The sequence below is a fragment of the Aspergillus tubingensis genome (genome assembly GCF_013340325.1).
Source record: "Aspergillus tubingensis WU-2223L DNA, scaffold_3, whole genome shotgun sequence".
In the NCBI taxonomy this organism is placed as follows: Eukaryota; Fungi; Ascomycota; class Eurotiomycetes; order Eurotiales; family Aspergillaceae; genus Aspergillus; species Aspergillus tubingensis.
The window spans coordinates 1,035,374-1,056,564 of record NW_023336277.1 but is presented as its reverse complement, the minus strand read 5'-3'; the positions used below and the strand labels follow the sequence as shown (position 1 = coordinate 1,056,564).

The following is a 21,191-nucleotide window of genomic DNA, read 5'->3' as shown; positions in this document are numbered from 1 at the left end:
ATATACCAGAAAAGAGTATTAATAATATCTATAAGAGACTTAAACTAAATTTCTTAAGAATATTAAGAACTAGATTATTAATCCAGATAGATAAGCTGTATTTTAGCTGCAGGGTATAATAGGAATAGAAAAGTTTATTATATTATAGATAATGGTTTGGTAATTAAATAATAAGGATTTTCTAGATAGCAGCTTCTTCTTTAAGAAGAATAAAGTAGATTATAAGAATATTAGACAGCTTTTTATTATTTTTATTAAAAAAATAATAAAGAGATTAATTTATTTTTAACAGGCAGTCAAGAAAGTAATTCAAGATTTATATAATATTAGAAGTAGTAATATAAAAGAACAGTTTAATAAACTATTTTTTTAATCTTTTAAAAGTCTTAATCTTAACTGTAAGACTCTATTAATTCTGGTAGCTGTTATTAATAATCTAGATAAATACTAAGTACTAGTTAATATTATAATCTTTCTCTTAACTCTATCTAAATTGAATAATTTAAAAGATATTTAATTATAAATATTGGTTACCAGTAAGCTAGAATCATTAATTATTAAGGGTTTTTATCTAATTGATAAGGATATTATTATTCTCTATTAAATTATAAGATTAATTATTAAGTATAATATCTTAATCTTCCTCTGGAAAAGGCTTAATAAGATAAGAAGTGATTATAAGTTACTATAAGACTGGCCTGGAAATAAGAATTTTAAGTATTTAATTAATATAGCTGTGTCTCTGTTCATTTATACTATAATAATATAATTATTTTTTAACTGTGAAGAAGAACTACTAGATAATTAATTTTAAATCATATTTTATTCTTACACTCGAGCAATGGGATGAAGAAGGTTAATAGTAAATATTTAAAATTAATTAGTATTTATTTCCCAGTTTTAGAGTATACTGTATTATAGAAGAAGCTGACAGAATTAAGTTATTAGATAAATGATTTTTATTATATTATGAATATTATTAGTTATTTTTTTAGTCTATTCTTGTTTATCTTTCTGGCTAAATTCATTTATTTTAATAAAATTAAAGTCTAAGATAGACTGAATTTTCTCCAGTCTGTAATATTAGTATTAAAAGATAATAGTATTTTTATCCAGCTTCTTTATCTCTTATTTAGTGAAGTTTTGGTTAATTATTTAGTATCTAATAAATTCTGGATTAATAAACCAGCAGGTTATATGCAGCTTATTAAAAATTATCTTCTATATATAAATCATGATTTATACAGAGATATATACTATATTTCAGATCTAATCTTAAAGAGAAATAAGATAAAAAAGATAGTACTTAAAAAGTATATTCTACCTGAGCTTCAGTATATATATTAATATTGAATACATTATCTAAAGAACAGTAAATTATCTGTTATAGATTAAAGATAAATAAAAGATTTCTTGAAGTCACATTTCTTGTATTAATTAAAAGTAATAAGTCTTTTTAAATAGATTTTAAAAATAATTTATAATATCACAGGTTTATAATCACTGGGAAAGATCAGTGATATAAAAGTTGAATTAGATAATTAATATTAATTACTAGATAAAATTATCTTAGTTAATAAATTTCTTATATGATATAAAGTATTTCATTCTAAAAAATTTCCAGATAATAAATAAAGTATTTATTATGCAGGTCTGGTATTTATATTTTAGATATTAATTATCTGGAGATTATTTAAAGCAGAGTTTTCTATTTTTATATACTAGTTATTATAAGCTGAGTAAATATAAAGTACAGAATTACAGATACTCAAAGATTATTTAGACTTAGTTTAATTAGTAGCTTTTTTTTTAATAATTAACTGCTAGTATTTAGCTTATCTTTTAAAACTGTTCAGTTTTAGGATTTAATAATAGATATACTACAGCAGATCTTGAGCATAGGGGAAGTTAATAAACTTATATTCTCTGAAAATAATTTATATTTTTATATTAATTTAGGATTTCTTAATTTTAATTTTATCTATAATATCATATCTTTATTTTATTTAAATTAGGTCCAGATATGTCATTGAAACAGAAGAACTGGTTAACTATAAAGAAAAAATAGATAATATAATTATTTTCTAAGATTCAGCTGATTTGTTTAGCAGTTAGAGAAAATCAAATTATTCTAGAATATATATCAGGCTGGATATTATTCATTTAATTTTAGATATAATAGGTATTTATTAATTTAATTCTATTTTTTTTTGTATCTAGTAAGTCTCTTTTCAGAAAGAGCACCTGAGAGATATAGAAAATCTAATACTGACTTATATCCCGCTTAGAATATGCTAAATATTTTGAAATTCACAGTTGTAAACTAATTAAGATAAGTCACTACTTATCTAATTTATTAAAGTAAATTTAAAGTAATGTATATCTTATTTTACTTTAGCCAGTCTTTTATTAGCTTCTATAATAAGAACTATATTTATCTAGACAATATTGTCTGTCTGGGATTTAAAGTTTATAAGAATTATTTTCAGCCCCGGCACATCAGGTCTATAAAGATATAAATATATAAATATTTTATTATTTTAAGTATAATATACTAATTAGATATTATCAGTTTATTATATTATCAAGTCTTAATTTAATATAAACTTGTATCTCAGGGCTTGGTAGAAATATATTATTAAGTTTTTATACTTATAATCTGCGTGCTAAATATCTAATTAATTTATATTTAATCTCTAGACTAGCTTCTTGGCAGTAGGTCCTGGAATAAATAAAAGTATTTAAATTAGTAAAATTAGTTTTATATTAAGTTATACTATAGCTATTTTCTTTCTAATTTTAATTTTTTTTTATTTATGCTCTTCTAGCTTTGGGAAGATCAGGATAGGGATATAGTTATTTTAAAAATATGATATAAAATATATTAATATAATATATAATATGATATATTTTTTTAATATATTATATCAACCAAATCCTCCCTGTATTTATAAGGTAACTTGTTGAAAGACTAGTTAAGATAAATATAAGAAGTTTTTTAAGTTCTATTAAAAGAGTACCTGGGAGCTCTATAAGAAACTAGATTAATTATTAAAAGAATATTAAGATATAAAAACTACCTGATATAAAGCTATTCTGGTAGAGTGATAGGATATTCTTAAATTCAGTTAGCTTTGGGATTAAGGTAGGAAATATAAAGAAATATTAAAAGATAAAATAGTCTGTTTCAGTAAGGATTAGAACAAAGCCTAGATATTCTTTAAAGTAATAAAAATTATTAAATCTAGCAGATTAATAATTATTAAATATATTAAGAATAAGATTTATATTAAAATTAAATTATATATTATCTAGACAGAGACAGCGCACTGCTGTAGAATATTAAATTATATAATAAGAACTAAGCTAGATTAATAGTAACTAATTATATAAATAATATACAGACTGGATATTGCTAGTAAGAATCTTTATAAAATATAATTAATTGTTTGAGAAAGACTATAAATAATAATAAAAAACTACTTCTTAGAAGTAGTGGGCTGTAGTATTATAATAATAACTAGAGAGTACTAAATATAATATATTTCCAGTTTATATCTAAATTATTACTGCGTGGTATTACTGGTATTTATATTTCTAATTTATACTTGGACTACAGTAATGTAGTATTATTAATATATCTTATTAAATCAGCTTATAGAGATTTTATAGTAGCTTAAGAATACAGATATATATATTAGTTAGTTTAAAAAAAGAAAATATTATATTTAATTTATATTCAGGTCCCTAGAAGTATCCTGGTGTGGTATTATTTATAATATTATTATTTATATAGCTGGCTTAAGATATAAATTCTAGAGATATTTACTGTAGTAGAATCTTATAAACCAGGATTCTACTGATAGAAACAGGTAAAGTCATTGTCTAAATATAAATGTTAGTTAATAGATAATATTAAAATTAACCAGACTAGTTAAGACTGTGTTACAGGTGACTATGAGCTGTTTTATCTCTGTTATTTCTGGTACTAATTCTATTTCATCAAAGATATAAGTGAATTAATCAATTTCTTTAATATTTATAGTCTTCAGAGCTGCTTTCCATACGGCACAGTAATTTTTTAATTACTAAACTATTCCAGTAGAAACTTTATTATTAATCAGATATTAATAGACAGGTCTGGGAATACTTTTTAAATATTATCTTTACCATGATAATTACAGCTCTGATCACTGAGTAATTTACTTAGAATAAAGTCTCTGAATACTGTATAATCCTAATACTAAACTAAGGAAAGTATATAAACAAGCTAATTAGAAAAAGATTAAATAAAATATATAAAGAAGTATGAGACCCTGGAAGATATTAAATATAATTAAAATACTTAATATTATAATAAAGAAACTTATTCAAGCAATTATAACAGTTATTAATAAGAATATCCTGAACTTATAACTATTATTATATATTAAATATTAGTTTACACCAGACCTTAAAATCTAATAAAAAATAATAAACTAAATATGATATAAATGGTAAGAGAGCTGCATAAAAATAGAATAGAATAATTCTTATACTAAACTACTTTTTAAGAAGATATACTAAAAGTACCAGACATAAACACGGGTAATTAAGAAAGCTAAAATTATATATTAAAAACAGTTTCTGGACAAAACAGGGAAAGAAAAGTTTTAGAAAATAATAATATATATACAGCCACATGAATTCTGAAGTAGTATTCTAGCTTTTAAAATTAATAACTACAGCATGACTGGAAATTAAAAGAAGGCTGAAGTATTTATAAATATATTCTTCTTAATAATGGCACCGGCCTAAAAAAAAATATTTATATAAATTCCAGCAGAACTTCTATGGCAACCAATCACAGAACTCAAAGTTTATAGATTCTTATAAACAGTAAAAAGCTTAATAGTATCCAGAGAGAATAAGCTCCTGATATTAATCTGGAAATAACTATAGAGATACCTTAGAAATCTTATTACATGAATTTTTATAGTATTAATTAACTTAGAGTACTACCCCCGAAAGTAGAAAAGCACCCGGATTGTAGTTCTATATAAGCCCAAGAAATTAGATTACTTAATCCTGAAAGTATACCAGCTGATCTCACTACTAAATATACTTAATAAATTACTTAAAATAATAATAATCCAGCAGCTGTTCTATTTCATAAAGTATTATAGACTTCTCCCGGATATCCAGTTTAGCAGATATCTAGAACAAACAACCGAGCAGGCCCTGTTAATATTAACTAATATAATTAATCAGATATAATATAGACAGAGAATAATTATCTTAATAATCTTTGATCTGAAGAGTATTTTTAATAATATAAATAAAATTAATCTTGATATTTATCTCCAAGTTAAAAATATTTCTAAGATTACTTAAAAATAAATTATAAGTTTCATGAATAATTAACAAGCCAGTATTAGATTTAATAACTACTGCTTTGAGGTAAAATCATTAAAAAATACTGGACTAGTACAAGGTTCTTTCTTATCTCTTATTCTATTTATATTTTTTAACAGTAATCTGGTGGACTAATTAATTAATTTTTATAGTAGTATATCAGTCTTTATCAATGATTACTCCCGTGGGCGGGTTAGATAATCTACTAAAGAAAACTTAGCTAAACTTTAATCTAAAAATATATCCCGGATTAAAGCCTGGATTCGAAAAACAGAATCAAGCTTTACTACTGAAAAGACTGAACTCATCTATATTATTAAAAAGAAAAGAGAATAATATCAAGGTCAAATCACTATAAATAATAATATTATTACTTTATCAATAACTGCAAAGCTCCTCGGCATTATTTTTAACTATAAATTATAATAAAAAAAATATGTATAATAAGCTGTCAAGTAAGCTATTAAAATTAATATAATAATTAAGAAGCTGTAACAGCTTTAGTTTAAACAGATATAATAATTATATAAAATATATATCACACCAGTTATTTAATATATATTAACTGTATGGCATGATCTACTGTAAAATAAAATATACTTAAGATAATTATATACCGTGTAGTATACAATACTTATTTATATTTTTTTTATTTTCTGAACAGTAGCCACATCTACTTTTAATATTAAAGCTTATATACTGCCTATCTCTCTTCGTCTATACCAGTATACTTAAATTATTATTACTCAACTCCACACATTACCACGGAAGTATCTAATCCGGGAAGTCCTGCTTCAAACCCAGAGATAATAAGATAATATTAAATTATATATCCAGTTTCTACTCGCGGAGGCTCTGAAAACCATAAATCTAGAAAGACTTAATAATCTGGAAATAATTAATCCAGCTTTATAACTACCATGGCAGACTGAAGCCTTTTCTAAAATTAATATTATAATTAATAAAGAAATAATAATAGAGCAGGCAGAGACAGCACAGTTTAAATTAGATTTTATAATATACTCTAATATCTCAGGGTGCCAAGGCCATCTGGATACTACAGCCGCAGTTCTTAATAACAGATTAATAATAACTGAAAACTTATAAATATAAATTAAATCTACAGACTAATAGTCAGTACATGCCGCCGAACTAATCAGTATTCTTTATATAATCAATCTTATTAATAAAACCGTGCTGTAACAGCGGAGAGCCAGCCAGAAATAAATAAAAATAATTACTATTCTCAGTAATAGTATATCAGCACTACTAGCTATTCAGAAACCCCGCAATAAATCAGATTAATAAAATATTTATATAATTCTTCAAGCAGCCAAGACTATAAGAATATATAATATTATAATTTAATTACAGTAGATTCCCAGACACAGCAAGATCCTCAGTAACAACACAGCTAAGCTTACCAAAAAAGCAGCCATACCTAGCAAGATACACCCATTTTCTCCCCTACTCTTGTGTGAAAGAGCATACATCAGGCAAGGAATCCTTACTTAATAAAAGAAAGAATAGAAAGAGTCCAGAAATAACAGCTATCTCTGGAAAATTAATAATATATTACCAGCAAAATACACCAGACAACTCTATAGAGCTCTGCCAAGAAATCAAGCATACCTTCTAACCCAGATATAATTAGGATATTGCTGGCTGCCCACATACAGAAAGTTGTTCAGCTTCTGTAATAATGACCGGTGCCTCTGCAGTGAACGGGAAAATATAATACACGTCATTCTAGATTGCCGACTAGTCTTTCAACAAGTCGCACCACAGGTGTGGGGAGGATTTGGCTGACATAATACGTCAAGAAAACGCGTCGTGTCGCGTGTCGCGTCAACGTGTTCCGCGTCACATTTCCAAGGTAACTGTCTCTACCCCCTTTTCCCCAAAGCTGGGGGAGCGCAGCCGGGGGAAGCGCAGATTGAAAAGGGAATGAAGTTGAAAAGGGAACGAAGTTCCCATCCCCAAACTAGAGCTCGCCAAAGCCCGCCCAAGCCCATGGGTACCCGCCAAGAACCCAACCCATGGGCGGGTTTGGGTCTTAGTCAGCAAACCATGGGTGGTGTTGAATATCACGGTGGCTGTGATGAGTATCATGGTGGCTGAACCTTATGGCAGGGATGGGACCACACATACATATGTGCTATCCCGCCCTTGTAAAAGATAACTCCTTAAGTAACAACAATCAATCAATCTATTCTCACCTCACCACGAAACCCAGGCTGGGTAACCCGTGGGCGGGTTCAGAAAATGAAAACCCAACCCAACCCGCGTTTTGGCCAGGTCTACCCCAGACTGGATAACCGCGTGAGTTGAGAGCACGGTCCAGAACCGACGACGTCGTCCCCACAAAGCGCACCGCTCATTTTCCCAAGGTCTGTCGCTTGGCGACTGTGCCTTTGACCGTATTGAGCAATACCAGAAGCATAAGGTCACATTGAGGGGCGGTGCTGTCAACTAGGATGGTCAGAATTATTCTATCAGCAGGTGGCCGGTCTGGATTTTTGCCCATGATGGGCAGCTGGAGATAATCATGGCATAACGTCTGCGCAAGGTAATTTCCAAGCTGTTCCATAATACCCCTACATTTTGCCCAGCTGCTTGCCCGACAGGATCGGCGTGATTTGACCAATGTTCCACCACTCTCGGCCCGCAGTCCTAACCCAGCGTTAAAACGGACCAGACAGAATATTTGGACACCCCACTGAGGCGGACTATCTCACCGCGACAGTACAAGGCGTTATAAAGGGTACGGGGGCTACAGGCAATTCTCCATTGTATCTGATTCTCGCTTGATGAAGAGTTCAGGGCCTTCACGCGAGGATTGTCTACACAAACATTATACATCGTACAATAGTGTATGTACAAATTCCACGAAGCTCAAGACTACAGCTACACATTGGGAGGCCGCTACAGGGCGAAGATCCAGAAGGCGCACTGTCCGCGAAAGGCTCTAATCATCTCATCGCACACTACACTCGAAAAAAGACGAAGATTTGCCTGATATGGTAATGATCAACCTGCAGCTGAGCGACGAGGTATCACCCTGCGAGTATGGGACCGTGGCAGCTGACTGTTATCTGTCTTATGAGGATCCCGAATTCCTGACTTGGAATGGGCCCAGAATCCTATCCCCGCTTACGCACCCCGAGGATGTCTTTCGGTATGCCTCTGCCATGCTGTCATACCCCGTCGATTGTTCAGAAATTCACCTTACGGTCGTTCATAAGTACACATTGGAATCAGTCGACGTCTTGCCATTCTTCCTTTGGCGCGTGGAATGCACCCCCTGCAACCTCGAACAGTGCCGCAAGCAGATCTGCCAAGTTATTCGTTCATACATGCGGGCCATCGATCACGCCGATTATTGGATTCGGATGTTTGTGTGGCCCAGGGACGAGCGGGAGCGGGACACCCTAAGGAGATCGGGGGTGTTTTCCGGGACAGATCCTAAAAGAATCCTTTGATCCCAAGCGTTTTGTTGAAAATTCTCTTGCGGGTTTTAGTACGGAGAGTAATACTGGGTTCCTTTTTAGCATGCGATTAATGGTTGGAGGGCCGATTCTAGACAGCCTGTATTGTTTTAAGGGTTCATTGTTTTCTTGCTTTATGGTATATATCTGTATCGCTTCCATGGACGAGGTCACCCGTCTTCTGGCCGTCCGACCACTCGGGTCAGGGAGTCCAGCCCCAGTTGTTCTGGGTTGTGGGCAGGCGAAATAGCCAGACTGCAAATAGTTTGACCAGTCCCTGGTTGGTCACCGTTTAGTACCACAAGGGCCGGCAGGGTTACACCCAACCCCTGGCCTGCCCGTGCCTAGACCTTTAGCCTCGATGTTACCTTCATATTTGGACTTGCGTTGGGTGGACCGTTTAACGCAGGACTGGCGCGTGGAGTCACCTTGCATTTGAGTCAACGAGACAGCCAGCCTTTATAAAGCGTCATGTGCGTCCTCGGCTGGGGTCTCTCGCTTTCGGGGTATACGCACACTCTCACCGAAATTTCATCTCTTCTGCGTCACCCATATCCTCAGCGAACAATGAAAACCCACCTGCCACAACTGAACGAGCTCCGGAAAGTACTGGCATCAGCTGAGAGAAAGCCCCATTCCGGTATCTGGTCGACTGCCTCACACATCACAGAATCGGCCCCGCCAGATGACAGGAAATCGAAATCCCAGACCGCCTCGGGCGAGGGCATGCAAATCCATGAAAAGGACCAAAGCGAGAGGGATGGAGTGTGCGAGACCGACAGTGTGGCCGCGACCAGCTTCCCGACCATCCCATTGACGTGGCCAGTCAGAGGACGCTCATGTCGCTGCTTTGTGAGTATGTCCCGTCCTATGATGTTTTAAGCCCGCTGCTACTTCCTTCGAACGCTGCTGATCTATATCTTCAACTCTTGAAACCAGATTCCGGTAGGTTTTAGTTCCATTGCGCGGTAGCGCAATGTTCAACGTGACCTCGAGCTGATGTCGAGCTATAGAAATTTGGAGGAAAATGGGAGGGCCCAAGAGACGGGAAATCACCATCTGCACAAAAGAGTGAGCGGCATCTTTGAGAGGGTTCCGACCCCTCACAGAAGAACCCGCCGTTCAGCTCCGTACATGGAGATGGAGTTGGAATGGATGCCGCCGCGCGAAGGAGAAGGGAATGGAACGTTTTACATAAGAAGCCGGGAATATACCCATGGAATGGTCGGAGTTACATCGCCCGGAACTACTGTCTTGTGCCAAGCCTATCCGGTAGAAAATAAGATTTGTACGATACTAAGAGTATATAGCTATCTTCTTTTGGGAGAGAATGTTGGTGCTGGCTGCTGCAGGGCAATATATGTCTGTCGATCCTCAGGTAAAGGAATAAGTTGTTCTAAACAAACTTCCACCCTTTGCTGCATCGGGTTCGCCAGTAGCGCTGGAGTTTTGGACGAATCGGCTGCGCAGTTGATCATTCTGACTTCAGTGATTCGGTAAAGTGGGTCCGCGAGTCAAAGACGCGAACATGTGTTACCAACATGTGTCGTGCCCTCTTTCTCCTGCACCTCCCCAGCCTTTGAGCCCATGGGAGCTACACCGTGAGTTTAGTTAACTTGTCAGAAAGGTGATCGGCACATCCTGGTGTGACGTGGGAGGCAGATCACGTTGCGGCTGCCTCTCGACTCCCAGGGCTCGCTTTTACGTTGCAGGAGCTGATGGGGCTATGTATGGGATCTGTCTTCGAGTATGGACTAAGGGATTTAGAGGCAGATTTATATACAGTGATCTACCCCATCCGTTCACAGCCCTGTCAGCTCCACGAACGTCTATGGAAGCCCCTTTGAACGCTATTACTCCTATAACCTTTAACCGTCCCCATAGGCCAATTTTGGGTCTCCGAGGACGACTGGACTGTCCCTGGATTCGAAGTCAGGGATCCGAACAAGAAGGAGTCAGGAACGAATCGCGAGGATACGAGTAATTGCATAAAAGCTGAAATGAGAGCACAACGACAAGATGACACTGAGATGTATTTGACCACTAAGACTGTTGAATGATCATCCTAGGAAAGGTCACGGCTATCAACCCAACAGCCAGTATCATAACGGTTTTATCGCAACTGCACATGTCGTCGAGAACATAATTCTGGTTGATGATACTAACGACTCGTATCAATTTCAACGTAAAAGTTGTCTACATCATATTCGATTGGTATGCTTCATTGCAGTGGCCAACGATCAACTATGCTCCCACAATTTTCTCAAGAAGGGATAAATAAGCTGGTATGGACTTTAAGAGCCGTTCTTCCTGTTAATAAATGAACGATAGAAAACAGAGAACTAGCCGGCGTGCAACATATATCGGGAAATCTTAGCACTTCGAAGATCGTGCTCGGCCCTCAGTGTCAGCTGCACTAGCTAGGAAGGAGGCGAAATTATCAAGCATTGTGTGCAGAATATTATTGTACTGTTGAAAGATTAGAATAGACTATTGACCGTACTTCGGCCGACCTCTCACCTTGGCTGACACGATATCTTCATCATCTGGTGTCTCAAATTTCATATTTCGAAGTGCACTCCAGGTATCAGCACTGAATCCTTTGACTTTTGCCCAGCTATAGCCCTGAGAAATGATAGCTTGGCTTTCACCGTAAAAATCCATAAAACCTTTCATCAAATACTCGGTTTTCCACAGAGGGCAGAACTGGTCATAGCTACTGTAAGCATTCTGCTGTAGAAAGTCTTCTTCAACCAGTGAAGCCACATCAAGTATAATTTTTTCGTGGTCGTTAAGTGCAGTCTTACCGACCAGTTGGACGAACTGTTTCAGATCGTCATAGATAGAAGCTGTTTCATCTTAGTTCTCAGTTGTGGAAAGCCAGGCCTGTACTTTTCATAGTATTCATCCAAGGCCGCAGGGTATTTACTATACGATAATGAAACGTTGACTGACGGAAAATGCTTCCTTTGTGCGAGAGTTTTGTCCAGACCCCAAAAGACCTGAACAATACCGAGAGTACAGCTAGTGACGGGATCTGAAAAATCCCCACCAGGAGGGCTCACTACACCGATAATACTGAGGCTACCATTCCTTTCTGCACGGCCGATAGCCACGACCCGTCCTGCACGTTCATAGAAAGAAGCTAGCTTGGAACCTAGGTAGACAAGGAACCCTTGATCTGCAGTCATTTCCCCCAGTCAACCATAATTCTCACGTAAGGCTTCGGCCCAGCAAGAGGTAGAATCCGCCAACAACGTTACATTTTTGCCTTGGTCACGGAAATACTCTGAGATAGTGATACCCGTGTAGATTGAAACTTCGCAGGCGGCCACGGGCATGTTGGAGGTGTTGGCGATTAGACAAGTTCGCTTCATTATAGGCTCTGTTCGGCCACCAATATTTATGGACAACTAAGCTTCGAGTCAGATTTGCAATCCTTAAAAGTCCGGTCCGGTACGCTATACTTGACGTACTTGAGGAAACTCCATCAAGACCTCGGCCATTTCATTACCACGCTCACCGCATCCAACATAGATAATTACATCGCTGTTTGAGAATTTGGGAATACTTTAGCTGATGACAGTCTTACCACTTCCAAACGCACCGGGAATATATACTGTACCGCCCTGTGCGCATGGAAAGAGAGCATCAAGAACTCTCTGCCCAGTGAGAAAAGGGGAGTCACAGCATAAGTTTTCAGTGGCGGGTCGAGGAATGCGTACCGGCCAAATATGCATCATGCTGTATACTATTTCGTTACCATCAAACTCAACTGCCAGAAGCTTCTCAATGATGGTGTAGCTAAATGGCCCTACTATTCGCGTTATTCTTCCCCTTGCACGCGGAGGCAGCATGATCTTATAATCATCAAGCAAATTGTTTTCAAACACACTTCCCCAGATATCACCACCAGCGATGTAGTCTCCAATTTTGAAATTTCCTGGCTTGAAGTTCCAGACTTTTTCGCGGTTGAGTGCAGGGACATCAATTCCACGTGGGATGTAGATGCTTCTTATCAGGTATAAAATAGCTTCCAGTGGCCTTTGGGTTCCATCGTAGATGGTCCCCATCAGTCCAGGCCCAAGTTCGACGGTCAAAGGCTGTCCTGTACCGGTGACAGGATCACCAACTGCTACACCAGCTGCGGTTCCGGCCGTGCAACATCAGCGGCTGCAGGTGAGTAACGAACCGGAACTCGATTTGCCAATTTGGTAAAATGCTGACGTCGTCACCCAGCTGATTCTTTTGCCAGAGCCGAAGAAACGGAAGCGGGATCAATGTCAACAGAACTACGACAGTGAGGCTATACAAAATCAGAACAGGTCATTGGTTGGCATGGGAGGTAAAAATGGATTTGGCCTGCGCTAGACTCCACGTCAGACCGAAGCCAACCTCTCATATTACCGGAATGAGTTTTAGATCGCATTTGAATACACAGAGACCGCCCTAATCACTGGCCCCCTAGTATTCTCAAAATCAAAAACCTGAGCATGATCCAACTGTTCATACCACAGCAGCTCAAGTCCGTGTCCAACCCAGGGCCTGTTTTTCCATGCTTGTGCTGCGTCTTTGTCAACTGTCCAGGCTCCTGAGGACGAACCCATCAAGTACTGCCCCACCGTTTCGGCATCCACAATCAAATCCTTACCACTTAAAACAACTGTAACGTTTCTGTCCTCCTCTTGATTATTGTCGCCCTTTATCCTGAGGTCCTCCTTCCAAATGATGTTGTCAACCCAAGAAAATCTCCTTGCCAACGCATGCGCAACTCCAATGTCTTTACTTCCGAAATACCATAGCTGGTATTCGTTCGCCCGTGCTGGCCGTCGGGCTATGAAATTGTATGCCACGTCAGGCAGGTGGAGGAGGAATGATACTGGATCGATAAAGACCATTGGTCCGATTAGCGGAGCAGACTGGTCGGATTTAAGGAGGTTTGCGGCGATTATGGAGCCATAAGAATGAGACACGAGCACGAAGCGGCTCCACCCATGATACCGTATAATCTCCATGATCTCATGTATCATCACATCTTTTTCCAGAGCCGGATGGGTTATTCGGGAGCTTATCGGCATGATCTCAAGTGCGATGATGCCAACCTCATTATCGTCGGTTGCTCCCCTCTCTAGCTCTTTATCGAGGTCCCGGAGGAAGCTCGTATAAGGGTACAGCCCAACTCCGATACCATGTATGAATAGTACGGGTAGCCGGGTCCTGGATGTATGCCGTCGATGCCAATATGTGAGGTGCCGCGCCGGTGATCGGTAGGTCGTGAGTATCGTGGGAGGGCGAAATGGAAAGACGGTAAAGAATCGCGAGAGGGAGTTGCGATGAAAGTGAAACCCACTGTATAACATCTTGCAATACATCATTGTGTCAACCACAAAGATGCACTAAAGTCAATCCAAATGTCAGCTTGATGGGACTCTACACACATAGAAAGGAGGTTGCTGACAGTGTACCATAATAGACTCCTATGTGAACCGCCCGCTTCATTTAGAAGCTGTCCAAGGCTTTTAACGTCCATTCTTCCCGGTGGCAGTTCTCGTCCAGTCAGCTTCTCAATTTCGGTTACATAGGTCTCGACTTCCCCCTCGTTCTGCTGGTCCCGCTCCTGCACATATCCAGGTGTGAAGAACGCCCATCTGATAAAGTCTTTCACGTTATCGCGTCTAATATATTCAGCCTCTGAGACCATAAGCCACCGGCTAAGATATCTCTCCAGATTTGGCACATTCGCATGACAACTCTCAAATAGTTGCTCTCTGCACGCCGTAGATATATACCTGTGGTATATAGGCGAGCGGTCGAGAGCGTATTTAACGGGTACGAATACAGCCGTGAAAAAGATTGCCTCTGCAGTGAGCCAGATTTGAATTGGGTAGGGTATGATTTCGACATAAGTCGGTAGATGAAAGAATTGAGCAAGGAGTAACTGAATGCAGTACAAAGCACTGATTGGCGCAATGTTGTGAAGAAACAGGATGCAAATGCGCATGAAGAAGTACTCAGCAGGAGATGTTCCGATCATGGTGGTCCGAATGAATAGTTTGAGGGTAAAGAAAAACTGATAATGAGCAAGATATCCGTCTATAATACATTCATTGATAAATTTGATTGCTGGATTAGGTAACGCCTCCCCAACAAGTTATCATTTGGTCTTTGGAATATCCTCTGACTTAGCAAACAAGACAACACGGTACTGGCATGTGATCACATACATATGACGTAATGTAGAAAGTCAACTTCTTCCGGGTAGGTAGACATTCATTCGACAGCACAAATGTCGCAGTATGCGTAGGGTCGAGTCATGAGTCATGACAACCAAACTTTAACACCCCGTTGTTGGTCCACCCTGCTCACCGGCAGATTTTCACTTTCTATTAAACCCGTTGGGCAAGATCGAAAAAAGGCTCTTCTATATGGTACTCAACGTACCGGATTTTACGATTTTCGATGGACTACTTGATGCTATACCTGATAAACAACTATGCCTACTCCCGGAGAGATCCGGCGAATGTCGGTGGATCTCCCCAAAGAAGATACATATATCGTTACCAGTGCCATAACTATTGACGCACCTCTGGATTTTGTCTGGCAGAACCTGCCCAAAAATATCGATTTCAGCCAAGTGATGCAGCCTTATCGCTGGTTGCCGGGGGCACGGTCATGGGAGACATCCGAAAACTTCAACGAAACGGGCTCCAATATCAAGTATACTATGACAGACAACAGTAAGATTGAGGAGATCGTCATTAAGCGAGATGCATCCTCTCACCACTACGTCTATGCCTGCTTGCCGCCGATAACGGGTTTTGATTTCTGGCAAGGTAACTTGTTCTATGAAGATGCCGGAAACGGAAAGACGACTGTGGTCTGGCGGTACTGGCTGAAGCCAAATGACAACTTTCTCAGCAAAATTGTCGTTGCACGCCTTCTCAAACTCTTTATTTGGAAAGGTTACACTGCTAAGGTCGCCTCGGGTATGAAGTCTGAAATCGAGAGATTATATAACCGCACAAATAAATGAATGCTCTTGATTTTACCCTTCATCAACTATCACAAATATTATGTCAGGATTCCGTATCCCATTTTGCCCTTGTACACTAGATTCCAGTGTTATCCAAGTTCCCAGCGAGCTCCTTGACCCTGATCTCGGAAACCCAGCAGCTATCCGTTGTTAACCATCAGCCGCATTATCAGCTAGAAATATATTCATCTTCCCACGACCGAACGCGCTTCATCTTCGATTTCCTTGGTACCTGTTAGCAGGGTGAAATTGACCATTCTAGGTCCTTCTCTGCTAGTCCAAAGGAAAAGGGGTTCAGCGAAATTCTCATCCCGCCAACACATCGTGCAACTCGCACGGACGCTCTACTGCATTTTTTAGCTCCTCAACTAATTGACAGATGTCCGTCCCTTCAAATATCGCGACAGAGCAGTGAGGCAAGGTGTGAAAAGCAAAAACAGAGTTTGCCACGGTGAAAGCAAAGAAGTATATCAAAGCTCTTAGGTTCAGGAAGATCGAGTAGGCGCCCCGGAATAACTGCAACTTGCGTTCGTATTGGGCTTACATCGTCCTGGCCCATCATTGCTTCAGCTGTTCCGGCATGGACCCATCAACCATGTATACTAAGGACCAAAAGTTGGGAGACGGGCAAATTCGTCCTTTGAACATCTTCGAATGGACCAGATGATCTTTCATCCACCATTCGGTATCCACGCGATGAGATTTTTGAATTCTATGCTGTGTTACTCGATTCTCATTCCCAATTTGGCTGCAATCACCACTTTACTTCGTGCGAAAAGGGAATATCAAACTTGTATAGGAATCAGGCACCGGGGAGTTTGACTATAATACTTTTATTCTGGAGATACATAACATGAAAGCAAGGGTTTTCCTTTTTTTGTTCTTTTTTTTTTTTTTTGCCTGTCTTCCAGTTCTGGTTGAGACTTAATAGTTGGGAATTTGGACCTATATGCATTTGACAGCGAAGTCAACCGAAATCCGATTCTCATTTGAGCATGGCAGTTTCAGATGTGGCAGTGAGATGAGAAGTCTTCCTCGCTATATTGAAATAATGCACTCACTTCAGCCTACACAAAGCAGCCGTCTCTATTATAATAATAAGTACCAGCCACACCTTATATTCCCAGCCCTCTGAGAAACTGGCGTTGGCATCCTGTCCCATTCCTTTAACAAAAACACCCTTACGCCGCGGTACATGCTCTAGGTTTCTTGGATATCTACTGTATGACAATTACGAGCCTTTATCGCAAACGGATTTGAAATACATCGCGCAGTGCTTAGTCTCAATTGGGAAATCACGTACGAATGACAGTTAATAAGGTGGCAATTATGCTGCGCAAAATAACCATGAAAAAATTAGTGCCGTGGATTCTAAGATCTAAATTGTGTTAAGCATGAAATCGGATCCTGGGCACTTTAATATCGATATTTAGATATTGCTAGGATTCAGCTCCAACTCGGTTACGCCTGAGTCCCCTTTTTGGATTATTTTACTATCTTACTTTAGTTGACCCTTAATTCTGTGGTGTTTGGTCAAGTACCATTGCTAGATCCGAGGGACACGACCTTTGCTTTGGGCGATAGCAGTAATTGCAACGCGTACCCTGACTGATTCGAGCTATATCTCCCCAGCTAATGTCCTGTCCAAGAACCTGTGCAAGATATTACCCCTTGGTTTGGAGTATTAAAGAGTACATTCAGCTAACTATTACGCAATTCATAGAATAGTAAAGGAAAGTAAATCAAAGACCCAAAGAACTTTCGCTAAGTAGAGCTCCCGTTAGCTCAAGGAAAGGCTCTATTGAACGCAATAATTATGTCCTTAATTTGAGCTTCTAGGTTACGGCTCAGCTCGCCATCCTTTTCGATTTTGGCGAGAACCTCAGGCTCAGACTCTTTAAAATGGGCGAGAATGTTAGTTTCCCAGCGTTGGATTTGGCTGATGGATATTCCGTCAATAAGACCATTGATCCCAGCATACAGCAAGGGAACCATCTCATTGACAGCCATCGGAGCGTACTGCTTTTGTTTCAGCAGTTCTGCCAAATGCTCACCACGTCTGAGAGTTTGCTTGGTGGCAGCATCAAGGTCTGATCCGAACTGAGAAAACGCAGCAATCTCGCGGTACTGTGCTAAATATAGCTTGAGTGAGCTAGCTACTTGTTTCATAGCTCTAACCTGGGCCGCAGAGCCAACCCGAGAAACGGATAGTCCAACGTTAATTGCAGGACGGACGCCTCTATTAAAGAGTTCAGCTTCTAGATATATCTGCCCATCCGTAATGGAGATGACGTTCGTAGGAATGTACGCCGATACATCGCCGGCTTGTGTCTCGATAATAGGAAGAGCAGTGAGTGAGCCACCTCCTTTTTTATCATTCAACTTTGCTGCACGTTCCAAGAGGCGAGAATGGAGGTAAAAAACATCTCCGGGGTAAGCTTCACGTCCAGGGGGGCGACGAAGCAACAGCGACATCTGACGATAGGCAACTGCATGCTTTGACAGATCGTCATAGATAATAATGGCGTGCCGACCATTATCTCGGAACCACTCCCCCATAGCACAGCCGGCGAAAGGGGCAAGATATTGCAGAGGAGCAGCTTCAGACGCCGTTGCAGCCACAATGACGGAATATTTCATAGCATCGTTTTCTTCCAGGGTCTTGACTAACTGAGCTACCGTGGACCGCTTCTGTCCGACAGCCACGTAAATGCAGTATAACTTTTTGGATTCATCACTTTGGTTATTCCATAGTTTTTGATTCAAAATCGTGTCCAGGGCGATAGCGGTCTTTCCCGTCTGTCGGTCACCGATAATCAGTTCACGTTGGCCTCTGCCAATAGGCACCAAGGCATCGATGGCCTTTAGACCAGTTTGGACAGGCTGATTGACGGAACGGCGAGGCAGAATACCAGGAGCTTTGATGTGGGCACGACTCCTTTCGGTGGTGTCAATGGGTCCCTTTCCATCAATAGGGTTTCCCAGTGCGTCAACCACCCGTCCTAGCATATTAGGACCAACCGGAACATCCACAATTTCGCCGGTTCGCCAGACAGGGTCACTCTGTTTAACCAGACGATCAGAACCAAAAAGAACAATACCGACATGACTGGACTCCAAGTTCATACACATCCCCTTGACTCCAGATTCAAATTCAACAAGTTCTTCAGCTTGAACGTTCGTCAACCCACGCGCGCGAACAATACCATCACAGACAGACAGGACATGGCCAGACTCAGCAAGGTTAGGTGAGCCTTGAATCCCGTTTATCCTCTGCTCGAGCAGCGATGATATTTCGGTAGATGGGCGTTCGGCAGCTTGACCAGATGAAATTGATTGCGTCCAGCGAGTGACCAGTAGGCCAGTAGAACAGGAAGTTGATCTGCCTCTTTTGGGAATCACGGTAGCAGCGGTCGGTCGATTAAGTGACTGCAAAGTATATTTAAACATCGCTGAATGGAAAGACTTGAGGTTTCAAAGAAAAAAAAAAAAAAAAAAAAAAAAAAAAAAAAAGGTATATTTCGAGATGGGAGACACACATCATGTATGCCAGTATTCTCAGTCACCAGATAATTGGTGTCATTATGACGGCCAGCCGAGGAGCTGGTAGCTTTACAGCCTTACCACGGTTCTGTATGCGCCCATTCAGACAGAAGGTGTTACGGCCGACGTCTCATGTGGTAAGAGATACTCCCCCGGTAATGGAATGCTAACCAGGTAATTACGAAACGATACCCAAGGGCAAGGCAGCAAGTTGCTGCCTTGCCATCCTGCTTGGGCACCCATTGGTTACCCGGAAACCTGATAACCCAAAATGTAGAGTATCACTGTTGAGTATCACAGTAGCTGTGTTGAGCATCATGGTGGCTGATGCTGAACCTTTCGACAGGGATTGGAATCATATATACATCCCGCCCCTGTAAAAGATAACTAGGTGGTTAAGTCAACCAGAATCAACCTATTATCACTTTAACATAATCCATGTATGGGCTCGGAAAATGAAAACCCAACCCAACCCGCGCTTTGGCGAGGTCTAAGTAAGTCGGTAAGTAAGCACATTGCCAGCATCATTCCAACAATCGTTGTCTTTTTCATGTCAGAGCACGCGTGGTATTATTCGCCTGGGGAGCCAATTGGGTTGATCATTTTGTTGATGTTCAGCCGGGGGTCGCCCGCGAGAGAGTAGTATATCGGGATATCTCCATTTCCTTTCGCATATCAAAGAGCAGTCCAACTGTTTTCATCCTTCAACTTCGGATCTATGTCGTACCTTGCCAATACCGTATTGACAAGTAAACGGTTCATCGACGGCATTATCCTTGCCCTTGAGTCTGTGAGACTGGGTGCGCACGTAGCTGTCTCTATAGTAATTCGATGTTTGCGTGCTGTATCCTGGCTGTACTGACATCTACGAGGTGGCATAATGGGCAACGACAGCAAGAGGGGATCGTGCGGTAACGTTTTACGGCAGTTGCATAACCTGAGGAAATAAAGGTATATGGGAGTAAATATAAAAACGACCCACTATCTATCAGGGAGATGAAGTTAGCCTCACTAGTATTTAAAAACTTTATTGATTTCCTGTATTGGGCTCAAGAGCACGTGTGACTATTTGTCATAGATATGACAAGCACATGTCCCTTTTTGATATGGACCTGCTTATATAATTGCATTTTAAAGACGTGATCACAATGGCCAATGCCTTTCTGAGAAGGCAATAGAGGATAGTCTGAGATGTCATAAGTTGACAAGATATTTCGGCAGGGTCGCTGCTGGGAGATTGAAGAAGATGGAGGTAAGAATTGCTAGAAGACGGCCTTTCTTCGCGATGTAGATCTGCATTCTTTAAATCAACGATCCAGGAACGGCAATTTCGGGGGGCGAAGAATGGCCCTTATGATGGGTTGTGCACGCCCCGATCCAGGCTAACACAGTCTAGATAATCGGTCCCTGCAGTCGTCAAGCAGGGCTTAAATCACTCGGAAAAGCACGTGGTAATTAGGTCTAATGTTCTCCTACAAACTTTCTTCTCCAGTCAGTTATATATCTACGAATATCCCCCGGACCATGGACGCAATAATATACCTTGAACCCATGTTTCATTGTTCGGGAGCCAAGGGTATGACTGCAAAGTGCAGTTTTTTTTCGTAAAATAATTCTCGACGTATCGTACGACCTTTGAGGGGGTACGTTTGTGCCATGGCCACTATTCGTTTGTGAACCTTGATCTTGTAAACGCTTTGAAGAATGGCTGTCAGTAGAGAGAAATTCAGAAA

At 39.5% G+C, this 21,191-nt stretch overlaps 4 protein-coding genes across 4 annotated transcripts; 2 read left to right on the top strand and 2 right to left on the bottom strand.

Moving 5' to 3' along the window:
- Positions 1–9,353: 9,353 nt before the first annotated feature.
- On the top strand, positions 9,354–10,942 carry AtWU_01548 (uncharacterized protein; the record flags this gene model as incomplete). The annotated part of the gene is made up of 2 exons (XM_035496662.1): positions 9,354–9,738; positions 10,767–10,942. The coding sequence occupies 2 exons, from the start codon at positions 9,354–9,356 to the stop codon at positions 10,940–10,942; spliced, it is 561 nt and encodes a 186-aa protein (XP_035352555.1).
- A 2,358-nt stretch (positions 10,943–13,300) lies between these two features.
- On the bottom strand, positions 13,301–14,916 carry AtWU_01547 (uncharacterized protein; the record flags this gene model as incomplete). Its single annotated transcript, XM_035496661.1, has 3 exons — positions 13,301–14,278; positions 14,341–14,557; positions 14,672–14,916. 3 exons carry the CDS (start codon positions 14,914–14,916, stop codon positions 13,301–13,303), a joined length of 1,440 nt encoding a protein of 479 aa, XP_035352554.1.
- A 459-nt stretch (positions 14,917–15,375) lies between these two features.
- On the top strand, positions 15,376–15,915 carry AtWU_01546 (uncharacterized protein; the record flags this gene model as incomplete). Its single annotated transcript, XM_035496660.1, has 1 exon — positions 15,376–15,915. The coding sequence occupies one exon, from the start codon at positions 15,376–15,378 to the stop codon at positions 15,913–15,915; it is 540 nt and encodes a 179-aa protein (XP_035352553.1).
- Positions 15,916–17,700: 1,785 nt separating this feature from the next.
- AtWU_01545 (F0F1 ATP synthase subunit alpha) lies at positions 17,701–19,365 on the bottom strand (the record flags this gene model as incomplete). Its single annotated transcript, XM_035496659.1, has 1 exon — positions 17,701–19,365. The coding sequence occupies one exon, from the start codon at positions 19,363–19,365 to the stop codon at positions 17,701–17,703; it is 1,665 nt and encodes a 554-aa protein (XP_035352552.1).
- Between the last annotated feature and the right edge of the window lie 1,826 nt (positions 19,366–21,191).